Consider the following 17,763-nt stretch of genomic DNA (forward strand, 5'->3'; position numbering starts at 1 on the left):
GTGCATAAGGAGAAGAGGAAACAAAAAACAAACCATTTCCTGCAAAGAGTCAGTCAACAAAGTGCCAAAAGCTCAATTAAAAATGGAAGGAATGGAATGAAAATGCATCAGATCTTGACCCTGTAATTATTTCATTCAACATTTTTAAAAGCTTTTCAAATTGCACATGGATAGGTTTAGAAAACCACCTGAACAAAACGAGGAGGAGTGGAAAAATACAGAAAACTGCAGCAATGTTCAGAATGCTGGCTAAAATGTAAAAGCGTCCCTAATTAAAAACCCAACACTCTGACCTTTGGCAGTGCATGATAAGATGAACTGTGGCCAGATGATAAGCAAACACAAACGAAATGCTACGATAAAATATAGCCATATTGTTGAGAGCATAATGACAAAAAAAAAAAAAAAAACATTCATTCAGCCAAAGAGAGCTTAAGCCAACGTAATGTCATCAGCATAAGATAATAAACGGCATTAAAGATTTGTCCAAGGTGGTGATGTGATTCAAAAGTGTGACACAGTGCCTGTTTAGAGCAACAGATTGGTCATGTAAACTTTGTGTTATTAGAAACAAAGAGGTTGGGGGAATATCGAAAGAGCTACAGAAAGGTTTCATCAATCCAAAAGAACACTCAGTTTACGGGACAACCTCAACTCTCAAACTTTGCCCATCTATTCTTTATACTGTTCCGTATAAATACATTTCCCTGCCAGAAGTCAGTTTTGTATGTAAGAGCAGAGTCTTCTTACATTATTTGGCAAGTAAAATATGACCCACATTGATGATTTGCATGCATGCAAATCATCAAAGCCTCTTTGAAATACCACGTCCTAGATTTTAGTAAAAGTTGACACAATTAAGATAATCCAGTAATCTTTAACAAAGCACATCCCCCTCTTTATTCACATGAGTCTTTCCCTTTGTGGAATTTCATCTACTCCGAATGCACGCACAGCCTTTCGTTGCTTCGGTTTTATGGCAAAATTCCAAAACAGCCACAGGGTGCAACTGCAGAAGAGGGAAAATGGCAAAAAGAAATGTATTGTTGCACATCAGGAGAGCTGGCAATGTGAATATTCATTCAAAAATGATATCAGACTGGAAGGGAAACGTTCGGGATCTAACCCAGGAAGATATGAGCCAAGATCAACATATTTTTCCTATTTTCTTTCTTTTTTCTCTCTCTCATATTTCATGCCCCAACTGTGGCTTCTAATCCCATTAATAGACACATATCCTCAAAAAGAAGAACTAACCCAACTCTTAACTCACTGACTACATAAAGGCAGAAAGAAAAGGTGTACAAGCTTCCTTTCATCAAAAAAAAAAAAAAAAATCACCATGTATTTTGGAAAAAAAAATATTTACTTTGACATTAATACAATCCCCATTTCATCCACGCACCTTTCAGAATAAAACCTGATAAAAGAAGAACACCCACTGCAGTTTAAATCTCAAAAGCTGAGTGAGTCATCTCTAAAGTCATGATCTGCATATTGAGTCAAAGTGTTTTTCCAAATAATAACCTCAGTATAATCCTGTATTTTAATGCACAAGAGTTTAGGTGTCTTAAGTCAAGAAAAAAATTCAGGGATGTGTGCCCTGAATGTCATCCTGCTTCAACACATCTAATTCAAACTGACAACAGATTAACAGGATTCTGCAAAAAGTGGCTAAATTCAGGTGAGCAAAGAAAGAGACCCATCTATAACGTGAAGTATCGCAAGCGTCCCAACACATTCCTCTTGATACAAGTCAAACAGAAGACTAATTGAAAAAGGAAAAATAGAAAAAAAAGACATTTTTCCACTTCAACTTTTTATACAGTTAGGGAGCTTCCACAAGTAAAAGCTCTCAACTGCTACTCAGAGATTATATCAATGATATAATCAAAGATAATATCATTGGAAGTAGAATATAAAGAAATATCTGGAATTTTGAGAAAGTTTAAGAGGCAGTCCTTTTTTTTCTACAAAGTAAAAAAAATGTGTGTTTTAATTGACAAAAGCTAGATAAGCTAAATGCAAGCTGCTATATGCCTGTCAAAAATTTATGAAATTAAATGGCAAAGGTCCTGCTCACAAGATTTTGCCTAATAATAGGGCTGGATCAGCCCTGGAGGCTGATTGAGCAGGTGGCATTCCACCTTAACTAGCAGAAACAAATACTTTGGGAAGGAGGAGGATTACAGCAGCTTACTAGAAAGCAAGGCTGGTCTAAGGGTCATAAGTAGGCCTAACACCCTTAGAGGTTAAATAGGTCACATTCCTGCAGGACTAATGGATACAATTCAGTTTCAACAATGGTATATTACCAAAATTGTGTCAAGATAGCACTGATATCCATGTACCATGTTCATTTAAAACCTAAACAATAAAATGTTTTCTCCTGAAAACTATTCCCCATGTATAAAAACACACAGAGCAGCAAAGTTATTATTCTGAGCCTGAATCATTTATCATGATACCAGAGAGGAAAGTGACAATAAAAGCAGCTCATTAAGCGATTCTAGATGGATTCTGATACGGTTCAGGGACCCACAAGGACAGTAACACACACACACACACAAATATGCACAAGCATTTTATTATACATAAAGCAGTGCATGTGTCTGAGGGAGGCAGATGGGCAGAGGTCAAAGTACTGTAAACAGTGAGATGGAATGAACTGGAGAGGGATGAAAAAGAAAGAACTGAAAACTTTACCAAAGTACTTTTCAAATCAAAAGTTTATATAAAAAGCAGTGAGAAATTAATTCTGGTTAATGTAATCTCTGGAATAGTTTAGGCTTGAAAAATAAAATGTGAACAAAAAACATGGCATAAATGAACAAAAATAATCTTCACCTTTGTCAATAAAGCAGACATAAGTTAGAACACCAGAAAATGTTTTTTTTTTTGTGTGTGTGTGTGTGTGTGTTATTATTAAACCTAACCATGGTAGAATGTTGCTATCCTGCTGCCATTTTCTATTTGCAAACTCTTGAAACATTTCCAAGGCAGTCGGCTTTCAAAACATGCAAATGCTTCTATTTCTAAAATAGAATAATTTGACTAAAATTATTCTGACTGCATGAGCGTGAGGGCTGATCCAGTTTCCTTTAAAACCATTAAGTTACTGTATTCTATATGGGAAAATAAATTTCATCATAATTTTAAATTTTGTTGTGACCACCTATGACTTCTTGGATTGGAGCCAAACCACCTTCTCTAATTGCCCAAGTAACTAAGTTCTGAGTTTTAATTGGCTATAAAAACAATGATGCCAGCTGCCTTTTCATGGATTAGGCAGTTTATTCCATAACATTATATAAACAGAAGAAGTACTTAATTTTAATATCAAAATTAAGTAAGAATAGTAGTTTTCTTATCTAGCGTGTGCCGTTTCTTTAGGTTGTTGGGTTGGTGATGTAACTACTCAAGATGTTAGGTAACTTCATGCAAATGCTGAAATTCAAGCACCAAACAGGTTTTTGATTTAATGACTTCATAATTAGTTGCAAAACAGATGTCCTTGGCCCACAGCAACCTGAGCAGTAATGAGTACCAGCCTTGCAGAAGAGTGTGAAGAGTGAAAGAAAGAGTATAATTATGATAGCAAAAAAACTCCTTCACGTACTTTCCTTTCTCAGCAAGACCAGTAGGCTCCCTTGTCAGTGATTCACTTACATTTCAACAATAGTTTGGGAATCTGGTCTGGTCATCAAGTCACTATGATTAACCCATCAATCACACTCTAGATGCATAATAGAAGCATATAAATATTGCACGCTCTGCTAATGGTAAAATGCATCTTAATTATGCAGCAGTGGCTGTGGAAGGTTGTTTTGGGTTACTGGTTGAAATTAAAGCTGAGTCACTGCACTGAGGCCAAAGCAGAAGGCAGACAGGAAGACAACGGAGCAGGTATCCTGGGAGCCTGCTGAGGAGAACGGGTCCCTGGCATCTGCTACAGTACAGGGAGAGAAATATATTTAAAAAAAGAGACAGAAAAATGGAAGACACGCTGGGAATGAAAAAGATGCAGTCAAATCAAAGAGGAAAGGGATTTTCTGAAAAATTAAAGGAATGATGAAGGAGAAAGATGGCAAGGGTCGTGAAGTGGAAAGATAAGGAGGTGCAGATTAAAACAGGAGGAGAATAAAAGAGGTAAGCAGCCTCTAGAGGACAGAAGAACAAGCCTTTGTGTTCTCAGCCCCTCTTAGCCTGAGTAAGCATAATTTTAAATCACATCAACTTTCTTTAAATGCTGACTCAGCCTTCTGATATGGACAGGCAACAAATGCCTGCTCTTGCTAGGACAACGCTAAACGCACCGGCAGGCCAGGCTGGTTTGACCTTTAAGAATGTTTTTTTCTACTAGACTACAAGAGCAATGAGACGAGTAAGAATGAGTTGGTACAATTAAATATTTTTTTTTCTTTTTATCTATGTTGCAAAAGTAACATTGGTTACAGTCATCTATGAGACATTTGGTATATTTATTTAATTTGAATTAAACACCTGCTAAACTCACACTTAACAGTAATTTGATCATTTTCAAGTGAACGTTCATATTGGCCCCAGTATCATCTACTTTTTTGCCAGTCTGCTCTTTATAGAGTAAAACTCAGAAGTATGTAAGCTGATTTTGGACGGGTAATTAGTCAGGCTATGTGCTCTGGCAGTCAGCTGCTTCACATTTCACCTGTAGCCTGCAGAGTGTATCTAAAATGTGCCAACTTAAAGGACTAATTCAGTCTTTTAGTGGTTGCATCAATTTGCCTCATAAGCTGATTTGCCACATAAGTCGACAATATGTCTGAGTAGCAAATTTTTTAACAACTAGGAAACTTGTAAACTATTGAATTGGACCATCTTGAATGTTGTTACACAATGCAATCTAGTGCAAAATCCAAAGATTTACTGCATTCTTGGTGGAGTTAGAGAGGACTGATGTGTTGCTGTGGTAATCCAATAATTATGATCAATTATGATCGAAAAACAGATAATGACAGTCTTTGGACAGACGGATCATTTTGGATGCTGCAGCTTCCTGTCGGTTTGATGTGGGAAGAAAGTGTTACATTTATGGGAGAAGCTGATATTCTATATTTCTTCTTTTTAGGAAGAGAATAATTAGCTACACTATAAAACATGTTATTCAGAAAAACAACAAATATTTTAGCAAAACGACTGTCCCTGTTAAGTGCAATAAAAAAATATAAAATTCAAAAACTGTCTTTGTCAAATCATCGTGATTGTGTTTTTGTTGGATGATTCAGCAGACTTATAGTTAAAAGAAACAACAAAAATGTCCAAAAGGTTCGGCAGAAGCCACTCATGTTCAAAGGCAAGGAGAGGAAATTCTTTCCCACCATTTGATGCCGTTTCAGACGCAGCGTAGCATGACAAGATTAAACAATGTGACGTAATGAGAGGACCTCACATACAGGTCCTGACAGAGGACTTTTTTTCCCCCTCTTTCTCAGATCATTTAAGCAACCTTACAGTAATGCTGAAAAAAAAAAAGAACTATAAAATCTTCACATTCATCTCTCATTATGGACAATGTTGCTTTTTGGTGCTAAAAACAGGACTTAACTGAGGCAGTGTTTGCATCTCTGCATTTCAGACATTTCCCAGAGGAAAGTTTCAAAATTTCTGTGCAATCTCATTGAAAATGCTCCAATGTGGAGATTAAAGAAAAAGGACCACCAAGAGCTGATTACCTAAACTAATGAGAGATAGTAAAAAGCACTCAGAATTATTTTAGAAAATGACAAAATATAGAGGGAGTGAGTGAAAATCTGATAGAGAGAAAGCAGTAAAACAGCCTCAGTAGGCACCAAATGAATCAGCTCAATTTTCCCAGCTGTCTTGGGGGCTAGACAGTCTGACAGGCCAGAAAATAAGGATGACTCATCTTGATTCACTGAGACACACACACACACGTGTATGTGTGTGTATATATATATGGTGATTGATTATCTCCAGTATATAACGATCACACTCGCACACACTCACAGTAGAGGTTCTTTTGTTCTTCTTCAAACACATTTATTGTCTCAAACACGCAAACCCAGATATCCTCATGCTAACCGTCATCATTTAAATCTGCAGCAATTTATCCTTTTCTTTTTTGCATGATGCTTTTATGTGGCCATGTCTGTTTTTAAATGTGCCGCTGTTGCTCTCAGCATCTTTTTTCACTGCCTCATTGGGATGAATAAAGTTTTATTGAATTGAATTTACAACCCAAGAGCGTAAAAAAATTGTTTTGAGCCATTAAAATGTATCAAGATCTGTAGATTTCAGCATTTTTGGTCTCTTTAGGAAAGTGTCTGGTTTTCCTAAAGAGAAGCCAGACACCAAACCGTTTGTGGGCTCTCAGTTTTAAGGCTCAGCAAATAAAAGAAAGCAACACACAAGCAAGACTAATACCCTGCAGTCACCAACATGTGACTCATCTATTAGCCTTTTCTCAGCCTGTCAGGATGCACCAACACACACACACACACACGCACACACACACACACAGAAGCATCTGTGCACAGTGTGCTCTCACACGCACGTTCATAAGACACTTGAATTCCAACGTGTCTTTAGAGAGGATCAGACTCCGGTGGTGAGGGGTTTCCAGATTGTGTGTGGGTGATATCTGAACAAGCTTCAAAAGACATCAGCTCCTTTGATCTTTCCAGTTACACTCTCAGACTCTCTTGTACACACACATGTGCACATGAGATTCTTCTTTTTTTTCTTTTTTTTTTTTTTACATCTGGTTTTGTGAAGGAGTCACTTCTACAAAAAGTCTGCTTCCTTGAGCAGCTTTTTTTATTTTTATTTTTTTTTAAATAATACATTTATATAATCAAAACCAGAAAAGTTTGTTTCTAGAGTATTAGTTATTCACTTTTATATGCTTGCTAGCCATTTCGTATTCATCAATTCAGTTGTTGGAAATATTACTTTTATAACAAGTAATTGATATTTTTAAAGCTGGAAGGATTTTTTTTTTTAAATCAACTTTAACATGTTTTTTGATTAGAAAAAAAAGTGAATTAAGGCAATGTTCTCCGGAACATGCAGAGCCATTATTCAACCACTTAGAGAGTGAGAAAACTGGCAGTGAAACAACAAAGCTAAAGTGAATTATCCTCAATAAGATACCAGCGTTCGATAAACAGCACAGGGTTCAAATGGTCCTTTTTGTTCTGGGAACAAAACACACAGTGTTAGCATGTCTTTTTTTCCTCACTTTACCTGTTTCGGGTTCATGGTGGCTCTCATCCAGCACCAAGCTATTCATGCATTTAAGCTCCCAGTCCTGGACCTCAGTTTTCCACAGTGCAGAAACCAGTACAGTATACCGGGCCCTGCAGAAGGAAATGTGTTTGGAGAAGAGAGAAATGGGGGTTAAGAAATATGACTGGAAATTGCTGATATGTGTTTGCATGCATTTAAGAAAATTAAGTTAAAATACTACAGATTTATAGTGGATGTTTTTTGCTACTGGATGGGTTTAGTTGAGCACACAAGACAGACTAAAACAAGTAGGGAAAACAGATACAGTAGGAATGCAGAGCTGATTATAAAAAATGTTACAGTGAGTTTAGTTTTCACAGATTCACCTATTTCTGGATTTTCCTCTGGAAAATAACTCCCAATTATTCACAGAATATTTGTCAACTAGCAAATTTTTCATATCTAACATATTCTAACATCGATTGCAGTGTTCTGGCTAATCATTGATACTTAAAAAGCATGATCTGCCAATTCCCATTTCTGGAAAATAACTATTGTTACCACCAGTTATCCCTACATGAAATTGATTCATTTGGCATACATAGCTTTTTGTAGAGTGTTTCTGCATCTTGACTCTTCTTTTTATATTTGAAGTTTAATGTAAGAATCATGACCATGACAGACAGATGTAGGAAAAACAAACAAACATACAAACAAACCAAAAAATAAAAAAATAAAAAATCTCACAAAATAGCTTCACTGTTGTGGTTCCAAGCACAAAAATCATCATTAGGTATGTGCAAAGTGAGCCTCTATATCATTACTTTTGCTAACGTGGATATGTGTAAAATCATCTTTTAATCTATTTGGTGGATTGCAAATGAATTTATTAAATAATGACTAATGATGTATCTGTTTTCCTGACAATTTATGTGGCTTTAAGGCTTTTTCAATTCTGTTTCAATAGAACTGTAGCAATGTTTTAGTTATTTTGTTCCATACTTGTATATAGATTAATCTTAAAAACATCCTAGGACTGTTTTCTTCAAAACTGGATCTGTTAAAGCCCCAACATCCAATTTGTAGGTTACTGTTATCAGGTGTTAATGAAGATACGGATCACATTTGCGAAAAGTTTTTTTTTTTTTCTACCGTTTCTCCCTTTCATGTGGAAAAACTGGGGTAATTATTAATTTGCTTATAAAAAATACACATCAAACCAACAAATAAACTACAGTATCCATAGTTTTAAGATTTAAATAAGTGACAAAAACTTGAGCTTTCAACAAAGCCAGCTTTCCCAGTGAGACGTAAACAAATGATGTGTCAAATCCTTTAAGTGAATGAAGGCATCAGTACCACAAAAAGGACAAATGAATGAATGAGAAGAGGCACAGAAGAAGACATGGGGATCAGAAAAAAAAAAGAGACTGTGGGAGGACGGATGGCACAAGAAGGTTATGGGGATTATAAAGAAAGAAGTTTAGAATAGAAAAACAAAAAACAAATAAGCTAATAAAAACAGAGTGTATAGGGGATGAGTGGGAAGGAAACGCAGGGCTTGCGTGGGACAGAGACCAATAGAGATCGGACTGTTTGCAGGAGACAACACAATAAAAAAAAAAGATAAAGATAAATGCGTTTCAGAGAAGTAAAGGTTAAATGCTCTGCATTAATACTCTGCATGTCCACATAACATGTACAATTGATTAAACAAAATCTGAAAGAAAAATCAGCAAATTATACACTACTGGTTCATGTTAGTGTAAACATCTAAGAGATTTGATTCTAATTTCATAATATATTGTGGAATTTTCCAAAATTGTCATAAACACAGAATTCCCTTAAGCATTTCAGGACTTTGTGCAATAATATAGAAATGACACTTGTTTAAAACTGCAAACAACAAGAAATGACTGGATATCAAGATATCAAGTTCACACCAATGTTTGTTGAGCTTCCTTCATCTTGTGCAAATGCTTATAGTCTGCTGATCCTACATACTGCCTTTGAGGTCACATGTCTGTCTTATTAAATGTTAAAGTCCAACTTTTATCGGTATTGACATTCTGTTTCTCAATAAATTAATGCAATTGTTTAACATATGTTTGCATAAACAGGCACCATGAAAAGGGATATCCCAATGCTGCAAGAACACAAGCCACAGCCTGAGATAGGAAAAAATAAATAAAATAAAGCTGAGACTGATGATAGTCTCCCTCCCAATTTCTTATCTCCTTGCTGCTTTTTGACCTGACAGCACTTAACCTTTTTTTTCCCCCCCCTCATCATTTTGTACTATTCCCAGGATCTTCCCAGTGTAAGGAGATCCCGTCCAGTCATACCACTTAGTGTTGACTTCTGACCAACCTTTCGCAACAATGCCAAGAAGGCAACAATGACTTCTCAATGCGATGTGGTGGCAGTCTGCCCACTGAAAACCAGAGCAAGAACAAAACCGGTTTGTGAATGGTTGCCTTAATTTATGCATGAACAAACTGCAAAAGAGGTTCACACATGGATCAAAATGTGATAAAGCAAATATCTGCATAATTCAGCTGTATAAGGTGGAAAAACATGACTAGCATTTTAGGATGAGCAGCTGTAAAGATATTTTCCAAAATAAATGACCTTAGATACGCTCCTCGAAGTTACCAGCACTTATTAAACCAGAGGCTTTAGACTAAATATGATCCAAAATGCTGGAACTATGAAAACCTCGCATGGGTAAAACTGCAGCATCTTAAGGGAGCATATATTGATGCAAAGATGATTAACTAGATCTTAATTATTAACTTGCATCAGTTCTTCCATAGACACATGCTTCATAAATCAGGATCAGTGACCCTACCAAGTTGCCATAACTACAGCTCCATGTCAGCAAACATGTCAGTCGCCATGTGACTCTTGCATTCAACATTGCAAGAGATAGAAGACTGAAACAGAAAGCTGCTCTGACTGCCATTGAAGGAACAAATTCAGCAAAAAGGATGTCATCCAAGCTTAAAAAAAAAAAAAAAAAAAAAGACTTCCTCGGAATCATTCACCATCTTGTTTTTTCCAAAACGCTCAGCATCTAAACATCTCCAGTTCTGACACCCTGACAGATTCATGAATAGATCTATTTGGAGTTGAGCCTAAAAACTGTGCTGCACATTTCTAAAGACGACACATTCTTTTAGATAATTCATGAGGGATATTTCTGAATGGGTTTCTCAGGCAACATATTTTAGAGAACAAAATAAAATTACGTCTCCATATTTGTGTTTCCACCCAGTAAAGCAACAATGTGTGCCTGGATTCTTTATGCTATAAAATAAATGTCACTTGCATCTCCACTGGTACTCTTAATAACAGGGGTAACATTGTTTCTTCATCATTCAGCTCCATCAGTCGAGGCTCCAGAAGTTCGATGATGGTCAGAGCAGTTCGGAACACAGCTTGCAGGCCTATCCAGAGGAAACCCTTTTTAAAAATAATGTCCATCTTGCAAAGTTACAGAATAACATCAGTTCTTCCTTTGGATTACAAGAGAATATAAAATTCAGTGCAGGTGAAACACATACAAATACTCACTGGCATAGCTGCATTAATGAAGTGTCATTTTTAAAGATTGTTTTTTTTTTTTTAACATCTGTGTGTGTGTGCCTGCCTGCCTTGTAAAATGATGAGGTCCCAGACAGCAAGAACAGAATCCCAGCAGGGCAGGGAAGTGAAGAGGGTGAGAAACCATGGCATCACAAAATGGACTAATAAGACTCCAGCCGAGTCCTGCAGGGAGGATGACACAACAGGAAAGCTTGACTTGGCATAACCAACAATGTATTCAAGATGTGTTTTACAGACACATGGATGACAAATCTGTTCTTTAAATTGATCCCAAGTCAAGCATCCAACACTTGTGTATTGTAAAAACACTGGATGACAAACTTCTTTGGCCACTTCCCCTTGGAGGTGTGTTTGCTCAAACATTTTCTGTCATTTGATCTGTGAAAAATGCCAAAGGTAATAGATTGACTAGAAACCTTTGTATAATTTCCATTTTATTGTGTGTGTGTGTAGTTTTCACCTGTGCTTCCTTCAAATAAAACATTGCCTACAAGCTGTCATTTTAGGACAAGAGTGGATGAGTTGGCTTTAGCCAACACCACCTTCCCACACATCTAATTTCTAAAGCAGTGAAAAACTAATTTTAACTGATAACAGTACAGAAAAAAAACAGTATTTAGACAAGCCACAACATGCAATTCTATTCCTGTTTGCACATGCTTTAAATGGTGCTCCATGAAGAAGAAAAAAGAAGACTCAAAGAGGATTATGTGATGGCTACGACTGAGAAATGTACACCAGTGGGATCAAGTGGGATTGCTTCATCTCATCTGGGCCTGCTAGTGCGCCTATCTGGTGAAACTGGTGAACAAATGGCCACTAAATAAGCTTTCCACTCCCCAGCCCCCCCCAAAAAAAAAACAAAATAAATTTGTTTTTACACAGATTTTAAAGTTTGTTTTTTACAGGGCTGCTGCGAAACAGTTTTCCTTTTTGCAACCTTTTGCTTAACATTACTAGAAAGTAACTTATTTCACCTTTTAACTGATGTGTGTAAAAGTTGCATCAAATCCATTTGGAAAAACATGCAGGGATACAAATTATCTGTGGCGGTACGCTTCCCAACCTGCATCAAACCAGAAGACTAAATGCACCAAATGAAAGGTTTGGCACATTCATTTGGTGCCGTACATGTTTTTGTACGGCAGGAAAGTGACATCCCAGGAATCTGCTCAATGTAGAACTGCATCAACAACAACGACAAGCCTAAAGCCAATAGAGGATGGCAGAGGAGGCCCAGCTGATGATGGATTCATTACACAGGTCCCTAAGCAAAGGACTTACTCATTACTTGACTATGACATGGACTCGACAGTGTGCTGAATATTTCTCTCTTTTCAGAGCCTCCGAAGTCCACAGTAAACAGAACAACCTGAGTTTACTCCCCATTTATTTGCTTTCCCCAAAAGAGTGGCCAGGCATGGGGCAGGACAAGAGTTTCAGCAAAAATACAATGGTCTTACAATGCTTACACATACAGTTTAAGCAAAAAAAAATGTAATTTATTTTTAAACTGAAAAGCAAACACTCATACTGTTTGAGAGAAAATAATATAGGTTATTATAATGGAATCTGTAAAATTTAGTTATTGGTATTTTGAGATGTAGACTTCTGTAAGAATATAGTAAAACCCAAATCACTAAAGTAGGAGCTAATAAGCCAGGGTTTGTTAGTTAAATGTCTCATTTGTTCCAGCGGCAAGCCTGTGGACAAGCATGCTGGCTATAGCTTTGTAATTCTAATGGATGGTTTAAAACTATAACTCCGTATTTTGACTCAGTGCTTCGATTACGGAACGCATGCCATTTTACCTGACAGTATTTTTATTGTGCTACCTCCTCTATTACAATTGCAAAGCAATATTGAGATGATGAAACTCAAAACTTCTGAATGATCGCTCAAGTAATAATCTGTTCATTTTTTTTTTATTAACAGTACTAGCAGGTTTTTTTTTTTTTCCCCAAGCTTCCTTAGGGGAAAAAAAAATCCTTAAGGACAGAGAGTACAAGAGTGAAAAAAAAAAAACATAAACACATGATAGAGAAGAACACTTTGTAAGAATGACATGAGTGCAGTAAAGTTTTTTTTTATCACTGCTGTTTAGATCAAAACTGAGGATTTTCTTAAGTATGGAAAAAAAAAAAAAAAACATCTAAGCCTATAAACGCTACGTTGTTGGCAAATAAAGCCAAAGGCCCTTTGTTTCTCACCAAGTGCTTGGAGAGCCGAGCCTTCCGGTGTTTGAGGAACTGATCAAAGACCTTCACCTGATGTTGGACTCTGATTAGAAGAAGAATAAAAATGTCGGTTTAGTTTGACTGTAGTGGAATAGAGAGAGACAGAGGATTTTGAACGCAGTTTCAGGAAACGAATTTAAACATACACTGAAAAGAGAATGCAGAAATGAAATGCTTTCATCATCTGTCTCTTGTATGTAAATCTACACAAAAAGCATCACTTCTCTGATGCTTTTTGCTACATATTGTAAAGTTCATTTTAACAATAAGCAGATTCAGAACCAGAAAGCGGTGGATAATATCAACATCCTTAAGCTCATTTAGATCAAAGTTTTAAAGAAATCTTAAGACCGATTGGATTCAAAAATCAGAAATAAATGCTAAGTACTTGAAGAGTAAATACTTTTCCAGGCAAATTTCATGGATTTCTCAGAAAACTGCAAAGTAATTTTTCCAAAGACGTGTTGTGCACCTTCGAACTCAGTTCTTACTTTGTGAGACTGAGGTCAAACAGTTCAGCCAGATATTTGGATTTATCCAACATGGCTGTCAGAGCCCAGAAAGCCTCCTCCTCTCCCAGCTGCATCAGCAGCACAGCAGCTATGTAGGACATCCCTGTGAAACAAACAAGAAAGCACACACAGTATGTTTTTTTTTTCTGGATGACAAAGTACAAATTAGATTCAATGGAAATATTGTGCTTGAAATACTTTTATAGTGGTTGTGTCTAACAGAGCAACAACAATAAATAAATGTTTCCTTACTGATCCTACAGAGGTAACAAAAACATTTTTACTTTTCTCATCTAGCCCATTTATTGGGTCAAATTATATTTTATATAACAGTTTTAATGAAATGAAAGACGAGATTTAGCAAGGCTTTTATATTTATTTAGATTTCTTTTACTTCTTTGGTTTGCATGTAATGAAAGGCAAATTCTTCAGAAGAAAAATATTTATTTTATTTCTTATTGTTTATTATCACCAAAATTATAAGTACTTCTATTATTTAGACTAAACTAGAGCAGAAATGTCAGAACAGAACCTCATTCGCAAATTTTAATCTGTATCGGCTTTTTTTTTTTATTCATTTATTTTTAAAGTAAAGCATATTTAATACATTGCCCTCCACATTTATTGGAACTCCTTCAGGATGGGGGGGAAATAAAATAAAACTATCAAACTACATAATTATTGTCCTCTACTACCATCTTCTGGTCATAATGTGTATTGCAGTCACCTCTTCTGAAAACTCCCGAGATTTGTAAACACTGTTGGAAAACGTGGGATACTTTGATGGTTTAAACTTGGCTTCACTTTGAAGCTTTCTTTCAGTGCTAAAATACAAGTGTAAGTAATAGAAATAATAGACTTGCTTTATTTCAAATGCAATGCTGCATATTCTTATTACAGGATGTAAATGAAAAAAAAATATAGACACAGCTGTGTCACCTCAGGGAAATACAAAAAACAAGTAAACGTATACAACGAGATACTTGTAAATATATGAACTCTCCTTTAACGTCAGTGAGGTCTACCTGCAGACAATGACTTTGCATAATGACAAAGTTTGCATAGTAAGGTTTTTAAGCCGAGAGGACAAGTCAGGAACAGAGAGAAAGGCAGAGGTGTGCAGTTATGAGAAAACGTTACCTTGGCTGTAACCAGCTTGTGGATTGTATTTTGCATAAGCAACGAGGACCCTGAAGAGTTTAGCCTGACCCTCGATGGCCTCTGAGCTCTGTCCCATCAGGGACCGGTGGGTTGGAAAGGATCGCTCTGCGGTCAGATGAGATGACGCACAATAAACAACATGAATTTCTTCTACTCAGCCTACATCATTAGAAAAGGTAATGTCTTACCTTAACACTTTGTAATGCATATAAAACAAATGATTACAGAGAAGTAGTGTGGCATGTATGGTGGAAAAATTATGGATTAAAATCATATGATTGGAAGTAAATGAACCTAAAGACAAAGGTCGCTTATATTTTTTTACCCCTTCACATATATCTTGAAAAAACTGGTAAAATGGAGAAAAATAAAAATCAGTAGTGCTCCGATGAAGTTTTTGCAGCCTTAGTGATATCTACTGCTGCATTTTTTTTGTCATATTTGAATGTTTGAGATGAGACAAATTTCAATATCAAAGATAGCTTAAATAAATAAAAAAGCTGTCTGAAACAACCAATCACTATGTACAAATTTTAACAGTCAAATTTTTTAATTAAAAATTAACTGAAAAAGAGAGAGAAAAAAAAAATCTGGAAAGCCGAGTTCAGTTTCACCATCCACACCCAGGACTGATCACTGCCAGACCTGTGGAGTCATAAAATCCAAAAGGCCACAAGATATCAAAGCTACACGTCATCCCTTAGAAATCCAACTGGGATTGTCTGAATTAAAACAACTTGGGAAAGAAGAGTGGGCCACACACAATGATGAACAGCTGTTACTGGAAAGTGGAGCACAGAAAGCTGCTTATGTGGCATTTCTATTTTCTCTTTGAGAAAACTTGGTTTGGTCGACTTTTTTTTTTTTTTTTACATCAACACAAAATCTGCTTTTTTGTTATGTACTCAGGCTATCTTTGTCTCATGTTGGCATTTGTTTAATCATATAAAACAAATGTATCTAACACAAACAGAAGAGGTCTTTAAATGCTTTTTCACAGCACTGCTGTAGCCTGTCAGGAATGGAGTAAGGCTTTAAATGTGTTTTTTCCATACGAACTCACGTAGGTCAAGGGCGATCTGTCTGAACAGATTTATGTCATCGATAGAGTAGCAATTTGAGCCTGAGAGCTGTCGCTGGTTCAAACGCAGATCATTCTGAGTGTCGCTCAGTGTGGCGATCGCAGACAAAATGCCATATTCACTGACGCCCAAATCCACAAGGGGCCCTCGAACTTCCGACAAACATGTCTGTTTAGGGGAAAAAACAACAACAACAACAACAACAAAAAAAGTATAAACTTTTCTTTTAAGAAAATTTATAATGTTTCATCTGTTGAAGAATAAAAGAACTGTTTTGAGATTAATAAGTTAATGATGTGTTGTAAAGACAAACTGTAAAAAAGGGACAAAACACACACACACACACTAAACATAAATATCATGGAAAAACAGAGAATCTGTAATTTACCTGGTAGTTGAAGTCACTACATTCTCTCACACCGTCAACGTTCAGAAGGCACTTCCACATTCTCCCTCGCAAACTTGGAGGAATGCCCATCCGGATAAAGCGTTCAATCTGAAAACAATAAGTTGAAGAACAAACAGGCTTAGACAGTAAGGAACATGTTTTCACTCTTTGTTTCTTACAAAGGTCTAACCTGACTCTTGCAGATGAAGCTGGCTCCATTCCAGTAGCTGAGCAGTTCACAGAGCTCCTTCACCCTCACCGAGCTCAGCTGGGGGTAGCTGACAGAAAACATTTGTGGAATAACCTTCAATGTCGTTCACACACAGCAATATAGCCAGTCGTGTTTTCACCGTTCTCCTGTTATTGGAAATTATAGGTCATGGAGTTAGAAGGTCCACGAGGAAAACCCAAACGTCCCTCCCCAAAGGGAAACTCTTCAGCTTCATCGTACATGAAGGTTTTTCAACAAGTTCAGGTCCCAGTTCTGCTGACTACTTAATATAGTCAGTTGACTTTCAGTGGTCATTTCAGGCTTTCAGTAGTTAGTTCTGCCAGCTGGGGCAATAACTGGATGCTGAATGTTTCAAATTTTTGTGTTAGTATTACGATACAGCAGAACAATGGTACTTTTGTAAAAGGTCATTACATCCTGAGAATCTAATTCTGGACAAAGCCTCCACCACTGAGTGTGGTTGAAAAGGACCTGGAATTATTGTATAGATTGTTCACAGTCTCTCTTTTTTGTGGAATCATGAACCATTTCATTAAATCATGCAAGGCCTGCTTTGCTTTGGATGGTCTTCTGGTTCATGACTTCCTGGATGAGTTAAAATTAACTCTCGGAGTAATTTTGATAGGCCAGTCACCCCACCGCAATCCATATTTATCCATTATTGGATAGTGACTCTCACAGAGCTTTGCTAGTCCCAAAATCTCAGGAAGGGATGTGTAACATTTTCCAGTCCTAGAAATGTCAGTGACTTCTCATCTGCTCTTAAATTACTTTAGCTCAGGTCAAAATGCACTATTTTGTGAGAATTTTTCTGCTTACTTCATGTGGTCACAGGTTCTATTAAGTCTCTTTTTTTTTTAAAAAAAAAAGGTCTGCTAATAAGTAATATTGAACTTAATCTGGTATTTAATCAGACTGAAACGACTTTTTACACCACCAAATGAAAACCATATCTTTAGCCTTAAATAACAAGTTTAGATTGTATTAATTTCACGGAACTAAACCAGCATTAATTAGGTCAAACATGTGTCGCACCTGTAATCGTGACATCTGTGGTGAAGTTTTTGCTCCCTTCTGTTGGTGAAAGCAAAGCCGAATTCATCAAAACGTTCACTCTCACTGCGCCTTTTATCTGTTGGGTTTCTCCAGCTGGCGCTACTGCTGCTTCTTCTTCTCATTTTTTCACTCTCTTTTTTCAATCTACTAAGTTTTGATAAAATAGCGTGATTAAGGACATTTCTAAACGACTCGCTTTGTTCAACTACTGTCAAGCTCAATGAAATTCAAATTTGAGAACGCCCCTAATCCTACGTCA

The 17,763-nt window shown here is 36.6% G+C and overlaps 1 protein-coding gene across 3 annotated transcripts in view; it reads right to left on the reverse strand.

The window, feature by feature from the left end:
• Window positions 1-17,763, reverse strand: part of LOC103142487 (uncharacterized) — a 41,502-nt gene extending 23,739 nt beyond the window's left edge. For 2 of the 3 annotated variants that reach the window (XR_476705.2, XM_016674503.1), the window contains exons 1-10: window positions 17,484-17,763; window positions 16,407-16,494; window positions 16,217-16,324; window positions 15,810-15,996; window positions 14,726-14,851; window positions 13,565-13,688; window positions 13,047-13,116; window positions 10,884-10,998; window positions 10,559-10,676; window positions 7,246-7,358 (exon numbers count right to left, since the gene is read on the reverse strand). Coding sequence is in view for 2 of the 3 variants with exons in the window: in XM_016674503.1 (XP_016529989.1) it covers window positions 7,246-7,358; window positions 10,559-10,676; window positions 10,884-10,998; window positions 13,047-13,116; window positions 13,565-13,688; window positions 14,726-14,851; window positions 15,810-15,996; window positions 16,217-16,324; window positions 16,407-16,494; window positions 17,484-17,626 (1,192 nt within the window). In the remaining variant the exon portion in view is untranslated. The remainder of the gene's footprint in view (window positions 1-7,245; window positions 7,359-10,558; window positions 10,677-10,883; window positions 10,999-13,046; window positions 13,117-13,564; window positions 13,689-14,725; window positions 14,852-15,809; window positions 15,997-16,216; window positions 16,325-16,406; window positions 16,495-17,483) is intronic. The other variant, XM_007558578.2, reaches the window with a different exon arrangement.

The sequence above is a fragment of the Poecilia formosa genome, unplaced genomic scaffold (genome assembly GCF_000485575.1).
Source record: "Poecilia formosa unplaced genomic scaffold, Poecilia_formosa-5.1.2 Scaffold97, whole genome shotgun sequence".
Lineage (NCBI taxonomy): Eukaryota > Metazoa > Chordata > Actinopteri > Cyprinodontiformes > Poeciliidae > Poecilia > Poecilia formosa.